This window comes from Chelonoidis abingdonii, chromosome 11 (assembly GCF_003597395.2).
Source record: "Chelonoidis abingdonii isolate Lonesome George chromosome 11, CheloAbing_2.0, whole genome shotgun sequence".
NCBI lineage: Eukaryota > Metazoa > Chordata > Testudines > Testudinidae > Chelonoidis > Chelonoidis abingdonii.
Window position 1 is genome coordinate 28,926,486 of NC_133779.1, and position 21,058 is coordinate 28,947,543.

General features: G+C 41.3%; 1 protein-coding gene across 4 annotated transcripts in view; it reads right to left on the reverse strand.

Annotated features, from left to right (window-relative positions):
* Positions 1-21,058, reverse strand: part of TIMM44 (translocase of inner mitochondrial membrane 44) — a 67,079-nt gene that overhangs the window by 35,071 nt on the left and 10,950 nt on the right. For all 4 annotated transcript variants that reach the window (XR_012656792.1, XM_075070815.1, XM_032799195.2 and 1 more), the window contains exons 4-5: positions 18,472-18,552; positions 16,195-16,344 (exon numbers count right to left, since the gene is read on the reverse strand). Coding sequence is in view for 3 of the 4 variants with exons in the window: in XM_075070815.1 (XP_074926916.1) it covers positions 16,195-16,344; positions 18,472-18,552 (231 nt within the window). In the remaining variant the exon portion in view is untranslated. The remainder of the gene's footprint in view (positions 1-16,194; positions 16,345-18,471; positions 18,553-21,058) is intronic.

Genomic DNA, 21,058 nt, shown 5'->3' on the forward strand with positions numbered 1-21,058 from the left:
CAAGCCTGTTGTGATTACTAAGTTGCAGTTCATGCCTCAGCTCCGAGCGGAGGCCGCGCAAGACTTGGGGGGTTTTCTAGAGAGGTAGCACCGGTCTCGCACGGCCTCCTATCCCCGTGGCAAGAGCAGAATGTAGGCAGACCTGCTCCGCTTAGTGAATTGTCCAGTTGTCTCCTCGTGAATTCCCGAGGAGCCATAAAACAGGTGTAAAATTGTTTAAGGATCCTTTCAGCATTGCCGCGCGGAGAGTGGTATGAAAGCGCACCTGTATGGCCCTTAGAACCCTGTTTATGGTGCTTTAGTTGATTAGAACTGGTCTTACATTTTTGAGCTTGAAAAAATTTCCTATGCGCAACTTGGTGCTGCACCTGTGCTGCATGAACTGTTTGGTATTGACCTTTCTGGAGATGATCAGTAGCCAATATAAATTGTGAGTTTGATTCCCCAGTCCTCACTTGCTCTTCAGTTGCCTATGATATAACACTAAGCATGTGGCCGCATATATTTGTTGAGTAATAACTAGAAATAAAGGGTCAAACCTAGCAACATTACTATTAGGTAAGGGGGTATGGAGATTTCCTCCAGTGCTCCCCATTCCCACTCTCCATCCATTGTATTGTAGTTTAAATAAATTACTGAAACAATTTCAACCAGAGTGATTATATTGTGTTATTTTGACAAATAAAATATGCAGAATTTTAAAATAATGTGTACAGAATTTTTAATTTTTTGGTGCAGAATTCCACCAAGAGTACACTGTCTGTTAGGACAGGGGAAATGAATACCCTCTGCACATCAGAACTGAAAGTAAAATGAAACCTTTCCTTTTAATCAAAAAAGGTTGTTCCAAAAAAAATCAGACGGATACTTTGCCTCCAAAGGGAGAGAGACTTCAAAAGGTTTTAATTGTTTGTTTTGTATAATCACTCAATTTCAATATACATGCTTTTGTTTTAATTTCTTGTTTTCTTATGTTTAATTGATAAACTTTCAACTGTAAAGTAAGTGATTTTGGCTATTTGCCAAGAAATTAAGTAAACCATGGTCTCTGTAAAAAAAGATCTTTGTATCATTGTTTTCATATTGAATAGTGAAAGGGTTTGTCACCTTTAACTTTTTTAATCCTTGAAATTAATACATTAAATATGTCTCAGATCTCAAACAGTTAATACAAATTGGCAACTGGATTGCTTGCAAACTGAATGGTTTCATAACTGAACGTGAAAAGTAAAAAAAATAAAAAATTAGTTCAAAGCATGCAAAACCACTTGTTTCACTCAGTGTTACAGGATTTTATTTTTGTTTCAGACATGTTATCTGATTGCCTTGTTTTAATTGTGTTTTAAGTTACATTCTAGTTTTAACTTCCACGATCTCCGGTTTTTATTTTTGCATTTTGATTCTGGCTCTGGTTATCTCCTGTTTGGTTGTTTAGGGTCTGTTAGTACTTGTGAGTTAAAATGTTTTCCAAAAAGATCCCTTGAAAGAACAATGTTGGTAATGGAACTTCTCCAATTGCCTCCAGGTGCTACTCCTTTAGATAATTCCAGGAGCTTTAGTTCCAATGAAGCAGTCCCCCATGAATTAACTATCATAAAAGGATGATGGAGTGAATAAAGATTTGCTAGAAAAAATGATGGAGATTCTAGCTTGGATGTATGAGAGCATTCCAAGAAATATACACTCTTTTGAGGTATGGCTTAAGGATAAAAGGAAGTTTGCAGTAGGAGATTTAATTGAAAAGGAACTATGCATATTTGGAAAAGTACAGGTGGTGTAAGAAAGAGAAACATCTAATTTCTGTTTTAACAATACTGGCTGGAAATACCTGTTTTATTAATCTAAAGTACAGAGATGAGATACAATCTATGTCCAGAGTTGAATAGTTTGTTGGGAAAAACACTGAAGGTTCTGAGGAAATGTGGGTACATTGCAAACAGACTTATACAGGATGTCACAATCAAGAGATAGAGAAATTAATTCTATGAGAAAAATTCTGAAAGAGGTACAGAAGGGTCTAGTTTAAAAAAAAAGTATATTAACTTGGAATCGAAAAAGAACATGTTTAAAAGCAAGAGAAAAAGTATTTTATTTGGAAAAGAATTGGAGTATCAAACTGCAATTCAGGAAGATGAGTTGCTACAAAACATCGCAGTCAAGGAATCAAACTATTTAAACTTAATAAAGGAAAGAGATAAACATCAATAGCGTAACTGCAATTGGAAATAGAAAGAGTGCTGAGATTAAATTAATCAGTAAAAAAAGCAATAATTAAAAGAGTAGAAGCAAGGGAAAATAACTGGTACTAAAAAGAAATTGCAGAATACTTTGAAGGCTCAAGTGAGACTAAGAGGACAGCTAAGAAATTTAAGAAGGAAGTTACTTTTAAAAGTACAGCGCTGCAAGAACAAGGTAACATTGTTAAAGATCAGCAAAAATTTGAATTTATGTCACCCTTTATATCCTGCTAAAATTGTAACCTGGAGGTTACAGAGCAGATGACATCTTTAACAGAGTGTCAGCAGAGTTAAATTAATGTTGCTTGCTTGAAGGAGAGAATATTGTATCTTCAAAAACTCCTTAACAGCTCGACAAATGGCTTATAATTAAGGCTATGATTATGTCACAGAAGTCACGGAATCTTCTGTGAATCCAGAGAACTCCATGACATTTTCTGCTTCAGACTCAGGGCCACGGGGCTGGAGCTGTCAGCCAGGAGGCCCAAGAGGTTTCAGCTGCAGGGGCCCTCACAGCTCCCAGCCATGGGGGGCAGCCAAGGGACTCCCAGTTCCCAGCTGTGGGGGGCAGCCCCCAGAACTCCCAGCTAGTGCCAGCGGAGGGGGGGACTCTGAAGTTCCAAGTGGCGGCGAGGACTCTACAGCTCCCAGCCACCAATCCTGGAGCTCTGGCCTCCGCAGGCAATGGGGTCCCTGCTGCTCCCAGCCGCCCTGAACGACAGCAGCAGTGGGTGCTGGATCCTCCATTCTGTCACAGCTATTTTCAGTAAAAGTCAGGGTCAGGTCATGGGCAAATTTTTGTTTATTGTCCGTGACCTGTCCGTAACTTTTACTAAAAATAACCATGGCAAAATCTTAGCCTTACTTATAATATTAAATAGGAAGGACAAAATATTTCTAAGTAGTATAAGAACTTAGGGCAAGCCTATTTTTTGCAGGATGCGCAGTTTAATTTTTAGGTGCCTTTTATCAGGGGATTAAATTCTCAAATACAAAGTCCTCTGCTTGGATAGGTAAACTCTGTAACAAACTCAACCAATGAAATCCTGAAGCAGACTAGAGAGATGTGTGAAACCATCTAAGCAAACCAACCAACAGAATAAAGGGAAGGAGACTGCTCAACACTGTAAAATACTCCACTAGCTTCCAAATAGCTGGGAAAAGAAGAAATAAAGCAAACTGAACAAAAAGATTTCTGTTGTGGAAAACACAGGACCTGGTCTTTTTCCTGCTCTGCCTTCCTTTTTTCCTCCTTATCCCTCTCTTTTACTTCCATCCAGGATATATCAATTCTGTCCAACGAAATTAATTCTGACTCTCAACCTTGGGTTCCACAAAAGAAATGCCTACGAGGGAATAGTGGTACAGAAAAAAGTTAAAGAAAATAACTTGGTAACAGAAAAAAAAAATTATTTAATCTAAAAATCCAAGGTAATAACAGCCTAAAAGAACTATTAGACTGTGGAGCTGAAGAATGTTTAATGAGTTCCTTTGTTTTCAATGCCACTGCAAAATCCTTGACTCCTAATACACCACTCCAGAAAAGGAAATGTACATTGTCACGCAAAAGTTTAATACAATCACGTTTTCAATTAAATTTGTTTGTGATTTAATGTTGTGTTTTCAGGAGGTCGAAGTCTCTCACCCCTTTTGTGTCTTTAAAGGTTCTAGAGACAGCATTGTTGTGGGGACAAGTTCCTTTATCCACTTTAAAGCACAAGTGGATTGGGAAGACACAGGGTTTTACAATTAAAAGTAAAACCTTCTTCCTATAGAAACAAAAATGGTTTTAAGTCTATTTGGTAAGCCAGTCATAAAAGTTTAAAAAATGTGTGTCAAGGAAGGAGGACTTTTACCTCTCCAAACAGAGAGGGGAAAGTGTATTCAAAAAGTAAAAGAAATAACTGAATTTTCTCATATAAACTTGCCTCTCTACCCCCCTCCCCTACAACTGTTCCTCACTTCTCTTTTCCATAACCCTTCCCCTGTTCCACCTCTTTCCCTCTCACCCTTGACCAACCTCATCTCCCAGCCAATCCTTCTTGTTGTCTGTTCAAGGACAAATTTGTTCAGAGTAAAAACAGCATGTGTAAACACGTGTAAACTGCAGTTTTTGTATTTTGACCAGAAGTAATTCAGAAGTGTTTCTCTCTCCTTTCTAAAAATTCTTTAATAAATAAGGAAATGTATAAACAGTTATACAGAAGCGACTCAAAATTCTGCCTGGTTAGGGAAGGGTTTTCTTTCATAATTATTTGGGAAAGCTCAAAATTTTCAAGTTTTGGGAGTAATTTGCTCCCCATCCAAGTAGGGGTTACAAAATTCACCCACTGCTCTGGGTCTGAGACCTACCATGCCCAACATATGTAGGAAGAGATACTAGTACAAACAGCTACAGTTTAGGGTTTTAAACACACCCAGATTTTCACCTATTTGGAAGATAATCCTGTGTCCTTGAAGCCCAAAGACCTGTTAAAATCTGGTCAAACAAATCCAGAGGCATTGTATGTAACTGATTACTTTTTTTTTTTAAATAGAAATTCCACCTTTTGCAGAGAATTTCCCTGTAAACATAGTAATTAAGAAAGAACACGTGTGAAATTACCCTATGAGTTACTTCCAGCCATGCAACATTTCCAGAAAATTGGTCCAATGTTAGCTAAAGAAGTTGTTCATCTCTTGGATTTTAAGGAGGGTAATTCCTACCTTTGTTTTAAAGCATAATCCATTGTCTAAAACTATTAAAATGTAATTTAGGTACTGGGAAGGACAGGACTTAATCCTGCCAGTCACCACAATTGGGGAAGTCCCAGAATTACCCTCTTTATTAAGATTTTTGGAGTTTATGTGTTATACTGTACCTACCTCTCTTTAAACTTATGATTTATTCTAGAAGGTTACAAAATTCTCTCTACACCTGGCTAATTGTATAGCAAGCACTGGTGTTATATAAAGAAATCACTAACAAAATCCTGTTTAATTCTGGTAAATATCAGTTCAACAATCTCACATACAGATAAAGTTGAAGAGAAAACTAATTCCTTCCCCAGAACCTGCAAATGACTTTCCAAAATAGGTAAAGAAAATGACATGGAAAAAAATGTTTGGATTCTCTGATGCAGATGGAAATTACAAAAGAACGACGTTCTCTGCATAATCCACCACTGTGGACAATTCTAAAACAAGTCTCATAAATAGAAGTTAACAACTGATTATAGACAACTAAAGAAAAGCTCCTAAACAGCTGACCCATGCAATGTAGAAATCAAAATTTAGCCACGCTAAGTGCGAAAAAACGTATTTTACCCCTTTTGATGTGGTAAAAGAATTTTGGACCCTGGACATGGTCCCAAAGGACCAACTCAAATTGGCTTTTACTTAAAATCAACCATAAAAATGAATGTAACAGCTTTGGTTTTATGTACAAACTCAAGCTTCTACATCTGGCGTAACAAATTCCAAAATGGTAAAACTAAATATGTCTGATTTGTTTCAACTAATCAAGGCAGTAAATCAACTAGATCAGGAACATAAATTAACCATTTATTTTAAAAAAGGTAAAAAGTCATTCAAGCGAATGGGCAACATCATATGGGCAATCATAAGGCTGACACATTAGCCAAGGAAGGTACACTACATAAAGAGCACCCTACTGCCAAGTGGGAGTATTGACTCAAGGTCAGGCAAAAAAAAGCACAAGCTCTATGTACTGATGAAGCAACTGCTTCTACTTTGCAAATGCTAATTACTTAAAGAAAGGCAGAGTAACCTCTTTAAAAAACAATTCTTAACATTAGTTAGTCCAAACCCAACTAAATAATCCAAATGTGTCCAAACTCTACTGTTACGGTTTTGTTCCAGATTATTTTCTGTGATGGAGTATTTAATAGGATCCTGGACATAACTATGAATGATGCTTAATTTAAAATCCAAATGTAACAATAAAAAGAGCTGTTTTTTAAAAACAAAGATGACAAACACCATAAATCTGTAGTTGCAACATCTTATCAAAAAATTATGCTATAGCATAATCTTAAGGTATGGAAAGGGCCTCCTGGTACCAAAGACACCTATGAAGCCTCAAAACAATTTGCTTATTGGCCAAAACTGTATAAAAATGTGCAAAATTATGTAAAGACCTATACTGCATGTCATAAGTTCCAACCCATCAAACCTCTAGTTCGGGCTTCACTGCAGCTAAAAAAAGGAATGTTAGCCTTGGACAAGCCTACAAGTGAACTACATCAGACCTATGGCAACATCTCTGTGAGAAAATAAACTGTAACCTGTCTTTTCACCAAATGGGTGGAATGCTTCCTCCAATTACAGTGCTGTACCTACAGCATCTCTTTTGGTGAATATTTTTACCAAATGGGAACTGTCCTTAAAAATTAAATCTAACAGAGGTTCTACTTTTACATGGGCATACTGGGTCAGACCAAAGGTCCATCTAGCCCAGTTTCCTGACACTGGCCAATGCCAGGTGCCCCAGAGGGAATGAACAGAACAGGTTATCATCAAGTGATCTATTCCCTGTAGCCCATTCCCAGCTTCTGGCAAACAGAGGCTAGAAACACCATCTCTGCCCATTCTGGCAAATAGTCATTGATGGACCTATCCTCCATGAACTTATCTAGCTCTTTTTTGAACTCTGTTATAGTCTTGGCCTTCACAACATCCTCTGGCAAGGAGTTCCACAGGTTGACTGTGTATTGTGTGAAAAAAATACTTCCCTTTGTTTTAAACCTGCTGCCTATTTAAGTACGTGATGTTCCAAGTGTACAAAATACATTAAAAAGAAATTGCGTATTTCCTATCACCCTAAATCTTGAAAATTAGTTTAAAAATACCAATAAAAGAATTATCATTATGCTGCATAAAAGCTTGGACTATCCACAAGGTTGAAATATTAAATTACCTTTCACTTTATGGGCCATGTGCTCAATACCTAGCCAAATGACGGGGTATACATTCCTTTTAAACTTGAGGCAGAAAAATCCATAGTACTAGCAACTCATCTTCTATACCAAAATGTAGCAGACAATAACCCTTCTCCTGCCTTAATTGCACAAGAGTACATAACGGAACTAAAACATTTTTTCCTTTGTGAAACAAACTATAGAAAATGTGCTCCCGGAGTAAACTATAACAGTATTCCTAGAAATACCAAGTAGGACAGAAAGTATTTTATGTTAAACTATCAAAGGAAAAAGAAGGTGCCCAGGAATTCAGACCCATTTATCTGAACTGGTACATTTAAAATTACTGACAAAAATCTCCTGTTACCTATCAAATTAAAATAAATAGCCAACTTGAAATGGATATATATCAACCAAGTAAAGGTGTTTTTAAAAACAAAAATTAACTCAAGAAAAAATATTTCTCCTTTGTTCCTTTATTTTGTTTTTGCAAAAAAGTAATAATTACTTCTGGGAGTTCTGCCATGGCAAAAATAAGAACGTATGTTAACAAATAAACGAACATCCATTGGCAAATAATTCTTTTCTTGGTTTATGAGTATAATGAGTTTTATACACTCAATTTTTATTTATGTTAAAAAAAACAAATTTTAATGTAATTAAAGCTAGAAGTCGTTCCTCCTTTACTTGTACCTATGCCACATTATCTGCAAAAATAAAAAACTATAATTCCAGGACTAAACTCCAGAATCGTGTTAATGAAAAAACCAGAAACTTTAATTACTCACACCAGAATACTAATTCACCACACTGCACATCTCCATTATTACACAGACTTGATTGACAAAAATGTGAGGCAACCCTGAATATGACAATTTTCAAAAATGGTGTTTCAATTATGCCAATAAACAAATTACACCAACAAAAGAATTATCAAACTTCACAAAATTGTTCCCCAGTTAAAAGTTTGTTTAAATTCAAAAGATAGAGGGAAGGAGATTATTCAATTAAGACAAGAAATTGTATGTTACTGGTTATATTGCACACGCTAAAGCCAAAGTTAGTAAACCAACTGGTGAAATCAAACTTGCGGTAAAACTAGGTATACTATAATTCAGAGTTAAATGTTTCAACATGAATTAAACATAGTTAAAAAGGAAAATGCAGGAACAGCTAAAATTCCAGAAAAAGTCTTTGCAAGAAATAAAATCTACCCTGAGTAGTACTGTTACTAGGGTAACTGGTATCCACACTGCATTAACAATACCGCTGCTAAAATAACTAATCTACATACTCCATAAATAATATATCATTAAATAACAAATAACATCTAGGGGAAGAACACCTCAACAGCCCAACACTGTGGGCATTTCATTTCAGAAAGGAAAAAAGCAATGAGAGATGGGTTAAACAGAAATTAAAAGGTACAGTGACTACACAGTGAAATCCCTGTACAAGCTGCATGGACACTTTTCAAAGCACCATAATGAGAACCCAACTTCAATGTATAACCCCCAAAATTAAAAAAACGACAGTAAAAAGAATTAAAAAAGAGCCACCATGGCTTAACAAACCATGTAAAGAAAGTAGTAGAGGATAAAAAGGCATCTTTTAAAAAGTGGAGAAGTCAAATCCTAGTGAGGTAAATAGAAAGGCAGCATAAACACTGCCAAATTAAGTTTAAAAATGTAATAAAGAAAAGGCCAAAAAGGAGTTGAAAACATCTAGTCAAAAACTCAGAAGGGTAATAACAATTTTTTAAGTACATCAGACAGAAGCCTGCTAAAGAACAGCTGAGGCTCCTGACGATCGAGACACAAAGAATACTTAAAGACGATAAAGTTCATTGCGAGAAACTAAATGTAATTCTTGCCTCAGTCTTCACAGCTGAGGATGTTAGGGAGATTCCCAAACCTGAGCCTCCTTTGGAGGTGACAAATCTAGGAATTGTCACAGAATTGAAGTGTCACAGAGGAGGTTTGGAATTAATTGAAAACTCAACATTAACACAAATATCAACTGAGAGATGCATTCACCCAAGAGTTCTGAAAGAACCATAGTGATTGCTGAATCATATATGGTTTGTAACCTGTCCTTTATAAATCGCTCTTGTAACTCAATACTGGAAATACTAATGTAACGCCAATATTAAAAACGGCTCCAAAGTGACCCAGCATTACAGACCGGGTAAGTCTAACATCAGTACCAGCAATAGTCAAAACAATAGTTAATAAAATTGTCAGACACATAGGAAACACAAAAACTTTGAGCAATTGTCAACATGGTTCTGAAAGGGAAATATAATCTATGAATCTGTTAGAGTTATTTGAAGGGTCAACAAACATGTGGACAAGGGGATCCAGTGGACAGTGTACTTAGATCCCAGAAAGCCTTTGACACGGCCCTCACCAAGCTCTTATGTAAATTAAGTTGTATGGAGGATATAAGAGGAAGATCCTTTTATGGATTGAGAACTGGTTAAGACAGAGACAAAGGTACAAATAAATGGTAAATTCTCAGAATGAAGAGGGGTAATTAGCGTGTCCCCAAGGGTCATCTCGGACCGCAACCCATAACTTATTCATAAAATCTGGAGTAAGGGGTAAATAGTGAGGTGGCAAAGTTGGCAAACGAATACTAAACTGCCAAGACAAGCTTAAGACCAAAGCAGACGCTGAAGAACTTCAAAAAGATCTCATTAAAACTATGCATCCGACGAAGTGGTATCATCATGAAAGCTCAAGCCCAATACGTCCGTTAGTCTATATATGTGTGACCACATAGCTCTTGTGCTTTCATGGAAACTAGTGAATGTGGCAACAAATGGCAAATGAAATTAATGTGATTAAATGCTAAGAGCCAGTGGATAAATGTAAAGTTAAGCACAGTGGATAAAAACCCCAACTATACATATGATGGGGCTAATTTAGCTAGCAACTATCAGGAAGAGATCTTGAGTCATCATGGATAGTTCTTGAAGGCCATCCAGCAGTGTGGCAGCAGCAGCAAAAAAGCAACAGGACGTTAGGGGAATCATTAAATATGGGATAAGGAATAAGATGGAGATATCTTATTGGCCTTTATATAAAACCACAGTATGCCACACTCTTAATACTGTAGTACTACATGTTTGGTCTCCTCATCACAGCGTAATTAGGTGTTGGACAGGACTCAGAGCGTCATCTATCCAAGCCCTTTTCGCCACTGCCTCCTACTCAAGCAGGAACATCCCCAGGACAGATTTTTTTACTCCAGTTCCCTAAATGGCCCCCTCAAGGATTGAACTCACAAACCCGGTTAGCAGGCCAATGACTCAAACCACTCAGCTATTCCTCCTCATCTCACAAAGAGATAGCAGTTTGGCTTTAGAAAAAAGTCATTAGAGAAGGGCAACTAAAATGATAGGGAGGTCTGGAATGGTCCCATATGAGGAGAGATTAAAGAGGCTAGGATGTTTCAGCTTGGAAAAGAGAGACGGGGGCGGGGATTAGATAGATGGTATATAACCATGAGTGATGTGGAGAAATGAATAAGGTAAGTTATGTACCTGTTCCCATAATATACAGAAACTAGCGGTCACCAATGAAATTAATGGGCAGGAGTTTTTAAAACAAATAAAAGGAAGTTCTTCTTCACATAGCGCACAGTCAACCGTGAACTCTGCCTGAGAGGTGTGAGGTAGGACTATAACAAGGGTTTAAAAGAGAATGGATAACATCATGGAGGTTAAGTCGCATTAATGGCTATTAGCCAGGATTGGGGTGAAGGGAATGTGTTCCCCTAGCCTCTGTTTGTCAGGAGGTGGAGATGATAGCAGGAGTGAGATCACTTGATCTTTACCTATTATGATCACTTCCTCTGGGACACCTGGTATTGGTCACTGTCGGCAGACAAGATACTGGGCTGGATGGACCTTTGGTATGGCCATTCTTATGTTCTTAATAAGAAAACTAAAAAGCTAATAAAGAATTTAAGAAATGAACCAGTAGCAGCTTTAAAAACTCAAAAAGCAACTGAATTCCAATATACTGAATTCCAACATTTTAAAATGATCAAAAAAAACCACTAGGTCAAGCTACTACCAACAAAATCAAGCTCTATACAACAGCAATAACCTATAGGCTAGGAAACGTAAAACCAATTTGTGAAAAGAAAGAAAAATTGGAAGTTGTCTTTATGGTTAATTACCTTATGTCAAAGCTAAAAATATTTATTCGCTTCAAGTAGTTCAAAGTGGTGGTATAGCAAGGTTCTGTGGACACTAAGATGGTTACTCCAGACTTGGTTGCCTACTGTAAAAATGTAACCACCATATAGAACTATCTAGTTTCTGATCTAAAAAAGTATCAGTGGATAAATCCAGTGCACTAAATACATAAAGGTAATCCATTTGTAAAAAAAAACAAAAAACACACCTGTGGTATCAACACTCAAGAAACCATTAAAAAAAATAAAGTAAGTCTGACTAAATTTCTTAAAAAACAAAGTAGTAATTTCACCTACAGTTAAAAGAAAGCTATTTGGCACAACCTTAAAGCATATGAGTATAAAGCAAAGTAAATGGTGTTAAAAGCATTACTACCTAGCTGTGAAAGTATATTTTATCACTGTTCTAAAGAAATCCTTGCTTTACCTTGGGGGAAAGGTTTTGTATTCTTTGGAATCTAGTTCAGAGTTAAAATGCAACTTCTTAATATTTTTAAAGAACAAAAGATACCAAATAAGTTTTGAGTTTGACATGTTGCTAGGTATAAAAAAAATGTCCATAAGGTTAATTTGTTTATGGAATCTAATCCAAATGAATGAATAGAATTAAATCCCAATTTTGAAGTACAGAATTTACAGACCCTAGGCAATAAAAATGTATCATTGACAAAAGGCTGCCGGTATTTTAATTGTTAATATTGTTAAGTTTGGGGATTAATGATAATGTTGTGAATATATTAAAAAAGCAAAACATGAGCTAACAAATAATCCAACACAAATGCGGGTTCACAACATATCCTCCCCTCTCTCCACCACTTTCTTCAACCCCATCATCGCCAGTGATTTCAGGTTTTAGATCCCCTAAATCAACTAGATCGTGTCCAGTGACTGTGGTTTAACTAGTGCATGCACTGCCTCCTGAGCATATTGAGAGGATGTCACCAACTTTATGCCCTTTGGGGGTTACTACAAAGAGACTTAAAAAAAATAAAAAAATCTCATCATACTCCTTTCCCAGGTCATCTCACCTCCCCGATTCTAAGACAGAAGGAACAGACCAAACTGAAAGACTTTCTTCCTAAGAGGAAGGCCATTACTAGGCCTTGCTCTTGCTCAAGTGGAAACAGGGCTAAGGGATTTAAATATAACCCTCTCAGTTGTAAGAAACCAAGCAACTGTCATGCTAAATCTTAGCCTAATATCACGGGACCTGTAGAAGCAGGGCTCACGTCAGAAGTGGGTGGGAAGATGGCAGAGTACAGTCAGCATGACCCTTGAGATAACAATGTTTTGAGAACAGAAATGAGAAAATACAGGAATGGGCAGGACATAAACTGCAGATGTTTTTAATTAATGCATGCCATTAAAATGTATAAATGCTTGTCTGATATTGCTTGTACCTTGAAGAAACTGAGGCAGAGATGCTCTCTGTCAGCTGTGTTCTTCCCTTGCAATTGCATGTCCTGAATAAAGCTGTCTCTGATTTTGCTGCCTCCAATCTGAGAGTGGAGTTTGTTTCTTCCACACCCATAACTCCCTCCATATCAGCCACCATTTTCCCCCCCCAAGGTCTTAAATCCCATTCAAATGCCCCAAATCTTTTTAAATCCATGCATCTCATTGGTTTCTGGCCAATGGGAGCTGTGAAGATGGTACGGGCGGGGCAGGGGCAGCACACAGAGCCACCTTCCCATCCCACAATCAGGGGCACACAGTGACATGCCAGCAGCAGCCAGCTGCTTCCGGGAGCAGCATGGAGCCATGGCAGGCAGGCAGCCTGACTGCGCGATCCACTGCACCACGGACTTTGACTGCCCCCTCGCAATCTCTTGGCTGTTAAAAGAGGCCTGGCAGGCGAACAGAAATGTTAGATGGGCCAGCCCCAGCCCGTATTTTGTCCACCCTGCAGTCCAGTGGAACTTATGAAGCCGAACTGGGGGGTCGGGGGCAACATCTGAAGCATCCTGATTGCTCCTCCACCCAGAGCTGGGGCACACTGAGGCTTGGGGCTTTCGGCCCGTGGTGTGAAGACTTGCCGTGGGCCGGAATAAATTAGCAGTAGGGCAGAGGTTCCCAACCCTGGTCTAACTAATGGCTGTATTTGGGGTCGGGAAGAAATTTTCCAACAGGACAGACTAGCTGAGACACTGGGGGGTTTTTTGCCTTCCTCAGAAGCATGGGCATGGGCTGAACTAGAGTCAATGGTGAGTTCTTTGTAACTTGAAGATGTTAAATCAAGATTTGAGGACTTCAATAACTCATCAGAAGTTATGGCCTACTCCAGGGGTGGATGGGTGAGGTCCGTGGTCAACCTCTGCGATTGTGCAGGTCAGATAGATAATCATGATGATTCCTCCCTGACCGGAAAGTGAACAAGGGTCCAAGGACCTGTGGTCGACTGCTGCCAAAGCACCACATTTGTAACTGATCAGCCCTCCAAGTATTGCCAAAATCATCATCAAAAGCCACATTTCCCCCACCTTTTCCAGTCTCTCTACTCCAAACTGTGTGTCTGTTACAAAAATAGACGTAAAATAAGACACGAAGCCCCTTTACAAATCAGAACCAAAAGTAAAATTAACTCTTTCTTTTTCTCAAAAAAGGTTGTTCTAAAATAAGACTAGTATCTTGTTTCCAGAATTTAAAGGTTTGTTTGTTTGCACAATCACTAATTTCTTCAATATAAATGCGTTTTAATTTTTTGTTCTCTTACGTTTGAGCAGTAAACTTTCCACTTTAAAATAAGGCCTGGTCTACATTAAGAATTTCACTGATATAGCTATATCTCTCAGAAGTATGAAAAATTCCACTCCTAAAATGTAGCGTATATCACTTAACGCCCCAGTGCTACAGCGTTAGGTTGAGAAGAATTTTTAAGAAGCCTCTTGGGGAGGTGGATTACCTATGCCAAGGGAAAGAGTTCTCTCATCGGCTAGGTACGATCATCAACTGAAGTGCTATAGCGGCACAGCCAAATGTGGCAGTCTTGCACCATTGGTAATGTTTTAGTGTAGACAAGCACTTAAGTTGCTTTTGAGTGTTTGGCCCAAAAAAAAAAAAAACCTCAAAAAAACAAATAAACCAAGGTCTCAAAAAAGAAAAAAAAAAAGGATCTCTTTGTATGTATCACTATTTTATGTTGAATAGTAAAAGACTTTATTACATCTTTAATACAATAGGCCACACCCTGCTCCCAATGATGTCAACAGGAATTTTGCCATTGACTTCAATGAAAGCAGGACCAGGTCCTAAATTTGGCCACTGTAGCCATCACAGAAGAGTGATGGACACAAGCACACATACAACTCAGTATACAGTAAGTCTATCAAATCTTGCAAAATGACTGCTTGCCTGGAAGGGATGGCCTGATAGCCTGCTTTGGAGAAAAACAGCAGGCAGGTCTGAAAAGAGAGTTATCTTACTGCAGCAGATGTAGCGAACAGGCTCCATTATAGAAATGCCACTGTATAATATCTGCTACTGCAGCTGAAGCTGACCTTTAGCAGATGACATCTTATTAGGAACAAACATATTGGCATGACTGATGAAATCAATGATCCAGCTCGCCTAGTACCCTAATAGCCGCTAGGATCAGATGCTTCTTTATTTGCAATACACCTGTAATGAGAAATTTCTTCCAACGCAGTCATTTAGAAGTTAGCTTATAGACTCAGACTTTAAGGCCGGAAGGGACTACCATGATTATCTAGTCTGACCTCCTGCCCACTGCAGGACACAGAACCTCACCTACCCTGAAATAGACCCCTAACCTCTGTCTGAGTTACTGAACTCAAATCATGATTTAAAGACTTCAGGTTACAGAGAATCCACCACTTATTTATGCCATGACACAGGAATATTTACATCCCTTCTAGGAAAAAAAAGGGCCCCTACCTGGTACCGAAGTAAGGTTCAGTAGTAGGTGTGACAAAGTAGGGCTTTTCTATAATATTTTTATGGAGCCGGTGTGTGCCTCAGTTGCCCTGTCCTTTGCATTGCTACCCCGTGGGGGGGGAGGGTTTAAGTCTGCTCTCAGAGCAATGCAGGACATGAGGTGTGGGTGTTGCTTTGTTGTCTGAGCTGTAATGAAACTGATCCAGATCAACAGAGGGCCCAGAGGGATAACAAAAACCCCCAATGACTCAACAATCGACACAACACCGGGAAGCTCCAGAGATGGGGTTGTGAACATAGCATGGCTTTGTCTGGAGACAAAAGATTGGGAGGTGACCAGCAGGTCAGGGAGAGACAGAGCCTGAGATGGAATTCACCACAGCTTGACTGGGGTCTGTGCTGGCTTGGCCAGATGGACTATGTTTTAACCTTCATTTCTTTATCCTAAACTAAGGACATCCAATTCTGTGTTCCAGTTGACTAATAAAGCGTACTCTGTTTTAAAAACACAGCTTGGTGTCACTGCAAATACTTGCTGAGGTGTGTTAATCTTTGCAGAGTGTACAAGCGTCTGAAGAGGAGTCATACACAGCGTGGACTCCCACTCCACAGCGGGAAGCAGGAGACCTGATGCTTAAGATCGTTCAGGGCTCTCAGATGTACACCATCCAATCCTGGTGATTAACAACTCTTTAAATTATCAGTTTATTCCAGCACTTCCTAAGTATCTCCTGTATGTTGGAAAGGTTTTGCTCTCAAAACTACATTCACTTGAAGGTGAAAAAAGCAGCATAATGCTGAAGAGTGCAGCAGAATGACTTGACATTTACAGTTTGGGAGGGTTTTTTTCGTTCCCCCCCTCCAAACAGCTTTCTTGTTAGTGAATGTGGTGCCTGCATAGCAGTGCACGAAAGAAGACATGTCACCTGCATGTGTACCTGGGAGATTGCTTTAAATGCTGCTGTCTTGCCCAGTTTCTCCCCTCCTTTGGTGACTGATTCTGCAGACTGCTTTGCTGTTTTCGCAGCTTCTTCCACACCTTCTTTTATCTTCCGACCAATATCACTCTTACTTACTTCATCCAAACTCTGCAATAATATAGAAGGAAAATGATGTGAAAAACATGGATCATCACCTGGATTTGAAAGAGATTCCTCTTTTTGGCCATTAGAGACTTCCCAAGTCACCACCAGGGAAAATCAGCAAGTTAATAGCATGGTCAAGGTCTGTAGGACTAATATTTGATTTGTCTTAAGCAGTTACAGGTCACAGCAAGCCTGACTTTTGTGCTGCAGTGTCAGCAGTAATCCCAGAGCTGTGCTGTGATCATTGGTGAAGAAGATATTTTTGACCATATACAGAACTACATATGTTGGACTGGCAATTATTTATACACGATGAATGCCGCTTAACAGTAACCTCTCGCTTCCACCAAAAAGTTGCTATTATCCAAAAATTGCCAATAAGTGGAAGGCAGGTTTGCAGGGCTGCAGCCAGAGAAAGAAGCTTTGGGACACAGCAAGCCCAGGGCCCCTGGTGCCAGGGCAGGACACCCCCTGGACAGCACAAGGAGAGATACTGTGCAGCCCTGGAGCCCCTGCTCCCTGTGGAAAACCCCAGCTTCCAGGCTGCAGGTCCTCCCTCCCAGCTTCTGCCCTGCTTGCAGCCTCCCCTCTCACGCCACAGCACCAGGACTCCTACATTGCCCAGAAGCCACCACGTGCTGCTGACAACATATTGGTTTTTTTTTTTTGAACTGCGCCACCTGGCAGTTAAAATACTCTAGACCTTTCCTTTGAAATACTCACTTGCTTATTAACTCTCTAAGAGATAGACGGAAATGCAGTTCAGGCCAGTGTAGCTCTGGTGGAGAGAGCTCTATGCACTAATTTTTGATCCACCAGGAAAGAAGTTCCAAATACTCTTTCTTCCACTCCAACAAAATAAGCTTTACATATACCTGAGAGTGCCTAAGGGGTGTGGTGCTATACATATGCTGTGGCAAGCCCGAGTTTAAAAATTCTCCACAAACAGTTGATCACCATTTCACTCTGAACCAGCACAGCTGCTTTAGCAGGTGCTCTTTGCAGGGATGTCAGAGACTTCACTGGCAGTGGACAGCTGATTCTGGAGTGGTGGGAAGACAAACCCACCCAGAAGAGGTTGCCAGGTAGACAGTACCACCAGGTGTTTTCCCCATCAGCCAGCCCTGCTCCCCTGCCCCCTCAGTCAGCACTCCTCCCCTTCCTCTCTGCACCCTGGTTGCCAGGAGGGAGATGCCATCGCAGCTGGGAGTGGATAGGAGTGCACAGACCAGGCACCCTTGGCCCAGCAGTAGTAACAGCAAAGGCTCCTGCCTCCCCCCAGCCTTTCTGGGCCGGGCTCCTGGAGGCTCATGTCATCTCTGCCAGCGCTTGGACACTGGTGCCAGCAGCAGGGACCACCTTCACCACAGTTAGCACCATGCGCCCAGGGACTCAACCATGAACAGCATCTCCCCACCTAAATGGCGCTCTCAGCCTTCTTTCCCTACCCTCCCTACTGGCTCGAGGCTTCCCAGAACACCAACAGGAGCTGCCACAGGATCCAGCAGGAGGGCCCAGCAGGTAAAACAGGACCCAGGTGCTAGCTGCACCCCCTCCAGAAACCCTGCTTCCTCCACCCCACCCTGCACCCTTCCTCCCTGCTGGCTCAAAGCTTCCTGCCAGTCTATGGTACTGAGAGCAGCTGCCTTCTGTTCCAGTAGATTGGGGACCCAGGTGCCAGCCACGCAAGATGTACAGCCAGTCCCAGACTGCTGCATAGCCACACATGTGCACAGCTCAAGCACAACATTGCTCCTAGCCATGTTCCCAATTGGACTCTTCCACTTTGGTGCTGGTATCTGACTTGCCTATGCCCCAATGAAGACAAAGTCTTGAGGCATTTTCTCTTCTGCAGCTATCAGATAGTCAGACCTCCATGTACACACTCATCTACCCTGCAGCAAGGAAGAAACATGGGGTGCTGATACTGCCTGCACATCTGCTGTCACACTAGTCACACCAAAAAATTCTCCAGCAGTTACCACTGCAGGTCTCTTTAGTGGCCTTGGCCTGTAAGGGCAGCAATAGTGACCCTCCTTCAACTAGAAGAAAGAGATAAAGGACATTTATTCGATGCAGATGAAGTGCAAATCACAAGTAAACTGAGATTTTTGCAAGGTTATACTGTACCTCTTTGACTGATCCTGTTATTTCTCCAAGCTTCTTTTTAATCACTTCAGAGGTCTTAACCGTTTCAGATTCAATGGTTTTCTGCAGCACAAACAAAAATTTTATGTTAACAGGAATCAATGCATCAATCAGAATTATAACCACCTGAGAATTTTACAGCACTGCATCAGCAGACTGCAGCATACAGCACTCTTTGGGTGACATACTGCTGTAGGACAGAAGAACAGCCCCAGTTAAACTCTGTTCTCAATAGGATCCATGGACTCTTCTAACTAAATGAAGTGAAAGGCCTGATTACATACCCCTAGGCCAAGTCTTACGTGTCAGTAACAAGCTTGGTACCTGCATTCAGGTTGGCTGCTGGATAGTGCGGTGGAGGAGCCCTCCTCTCAGACAGTACCAAGAGGAGTGACTGGAAATGGTCCCAGTTCTGGGAGAAAGCCCCACTCATTCCAGTAGAGCCACTGGACCTCCATCAGCCGCTTTCATCCAGGCCAGGTGCCTTCAGGGAAGCCCACACCAAGATCCAGCAGGATGTAGGATGGATAGTGGCAGGGGCTCTTAGACTGAGGGTTCCACCTCTGTCTCCAAGGAATAGTCCTTCTGAGGAGACCATGGTGGGGGCAGTACAATTCACTTAAGCCAGTCGGTGTCTAGGGTCCAGAGTTCGGTGCCAGACAAGGGAAGTCCTCGTCAACAACAGAGGGGCTGGGTTGCCTCTGCTCGGTACCGAAGGTCCTGGTGCCAAGTATAAGCTCAGGGCCCCACGCTCCCTTCTGCTCGACACTTGTCAGAGCAGACTGTTGACCAATGGGGTTGGCGGTACCGGAACTGTCAGTAAGTCCCTGGCCACTGCAAAGGTGGAAGGCACTGTGATCCCACCAGTGCTATGACGACTCCCCGGCATCAACGGCTGGTCCCACACTGGACTCAATGGCACCCGTGAGCAGGGTGAAGTTGACAGTGCCACTATCACACTGGGAGTGTAGGAGGGCCTGACGCAGGTCACACTCCACTGCACTCCCCTTGTTTGTCCTTCCCTGGTACCGTGGAGCGTCCCTCCTTGGATTGTCGCTTATGTTTCTTTCTCAGTACTGAAGATGGAGAACGGTACCGAGAAACACGCAGTGCCAAAGGAGCACTTTGCAGCGAAGCCGAGGTGCTCAGTGCCAAGTCCAACCAGCTTGACTCCAACACTGGTCTAAGTGTGGTTCCATTAGGATAGCCCTTAGTCTAGCCTCCCTGTCCTTTGTACGAGGCTTCAAGTCCCAACAGATCTGGCAACACTTTCGTACATGAGCCTCTCCCAGAGGCTTCAGACAACTGGAGTGTGGGTTGCTCACCAGCATAGGCTTGCCTCAAGAGGCACAGGGCTTGAAACCTACAGACCAGGACATGCCCAGACCCAGGAGCGAAGGAAGGAAGCACCTCTAACTAAGACAGACGGTCTAACTATATACATTAATACTATCTACACTATATACACTACTACTAAAACTAAGACTAAATATAACTAAACTAGAGAGTAACCACTGAATAAATGCCTTGCCAAAGCAAAAGAAGCTGTTCCAGCAACCGTCACAGGTGGTAAGAAGGAAATGAGAAGGTGCGGAGCCGGCCGTGCCCCTCATACCAGCACGAGTGTGCTGCACCAGAGAGCACTAGAGTCGACCCAATGGATACCATTGCGGGAAAAATTTCCAGCTATGGTGCATGCAGTGCACACACACACCTAATGTGGAATACATGTGAGCAATCAGTTGAAGAAGAACTTGGATATCCTGATAAAGATGTTTAGTCGCTGAAGATGGAGAATGGGGCAGAACCCTCCACCTTCTTCAGGATAGGAAATATGGAGAGTAGAAGCCTCTCCTCTGGTAGGGAGGTGCCCTTTGAAAGGAGAGCATCTGCCTCTTGCTGGAGAAGGCACTGATGGGAAGGGTCTCATGGGGTGGAGTTGGGGAAAAGAAAGAAATTCTATGGAGTAACCGTGATGGATAATCTCCAGGACTCAATGGTCCGTGGTGATCCTGCCCCAACTGTGGGTGAACAGGGAAAGACGGCCCCAAAGATAACATGGGGCACCATGGGTGGTAATAGGAAGGGTTCAGAGTTCTCGCACAACACGTCAAAATTGTTTAGGCTGTTGGTGGGCAAGGGATGAGGAGGTGGCTGTGGCAGAGGCTGTGGGTCACTGCCAGTGGGACCAGAGGCACTTGCATGGAGGTTTCTGGTGCTATTGGTAGGAGGCTGGGTAAGGCGCATATAGCCGGGGGCAGAACTGCTGGAGCTGCTGCTTGCGACATGAGACTGGAGGCTGAATGGTGTCATTATTGGGGAGCGGCTCCCCTGATGGTCCCTGAAGGTGGAGGATGTCCAAGAGCTGGTTTTCCTGGCCCTGAACCTCCTCCAGCAATACTAAACTGTTCAAGATAGTTAAGACCAAAGCAGACTGTGAAGAACTTCAAAAAGATCTCACAAAACTAAGTGACTGGGCAACAAAATGGCAAATGAAATTTAATGTGGATAAATGTAAAGTAATGCTCGTTGGAAAAAATAACCCCAACTATACATACAATATGATGGG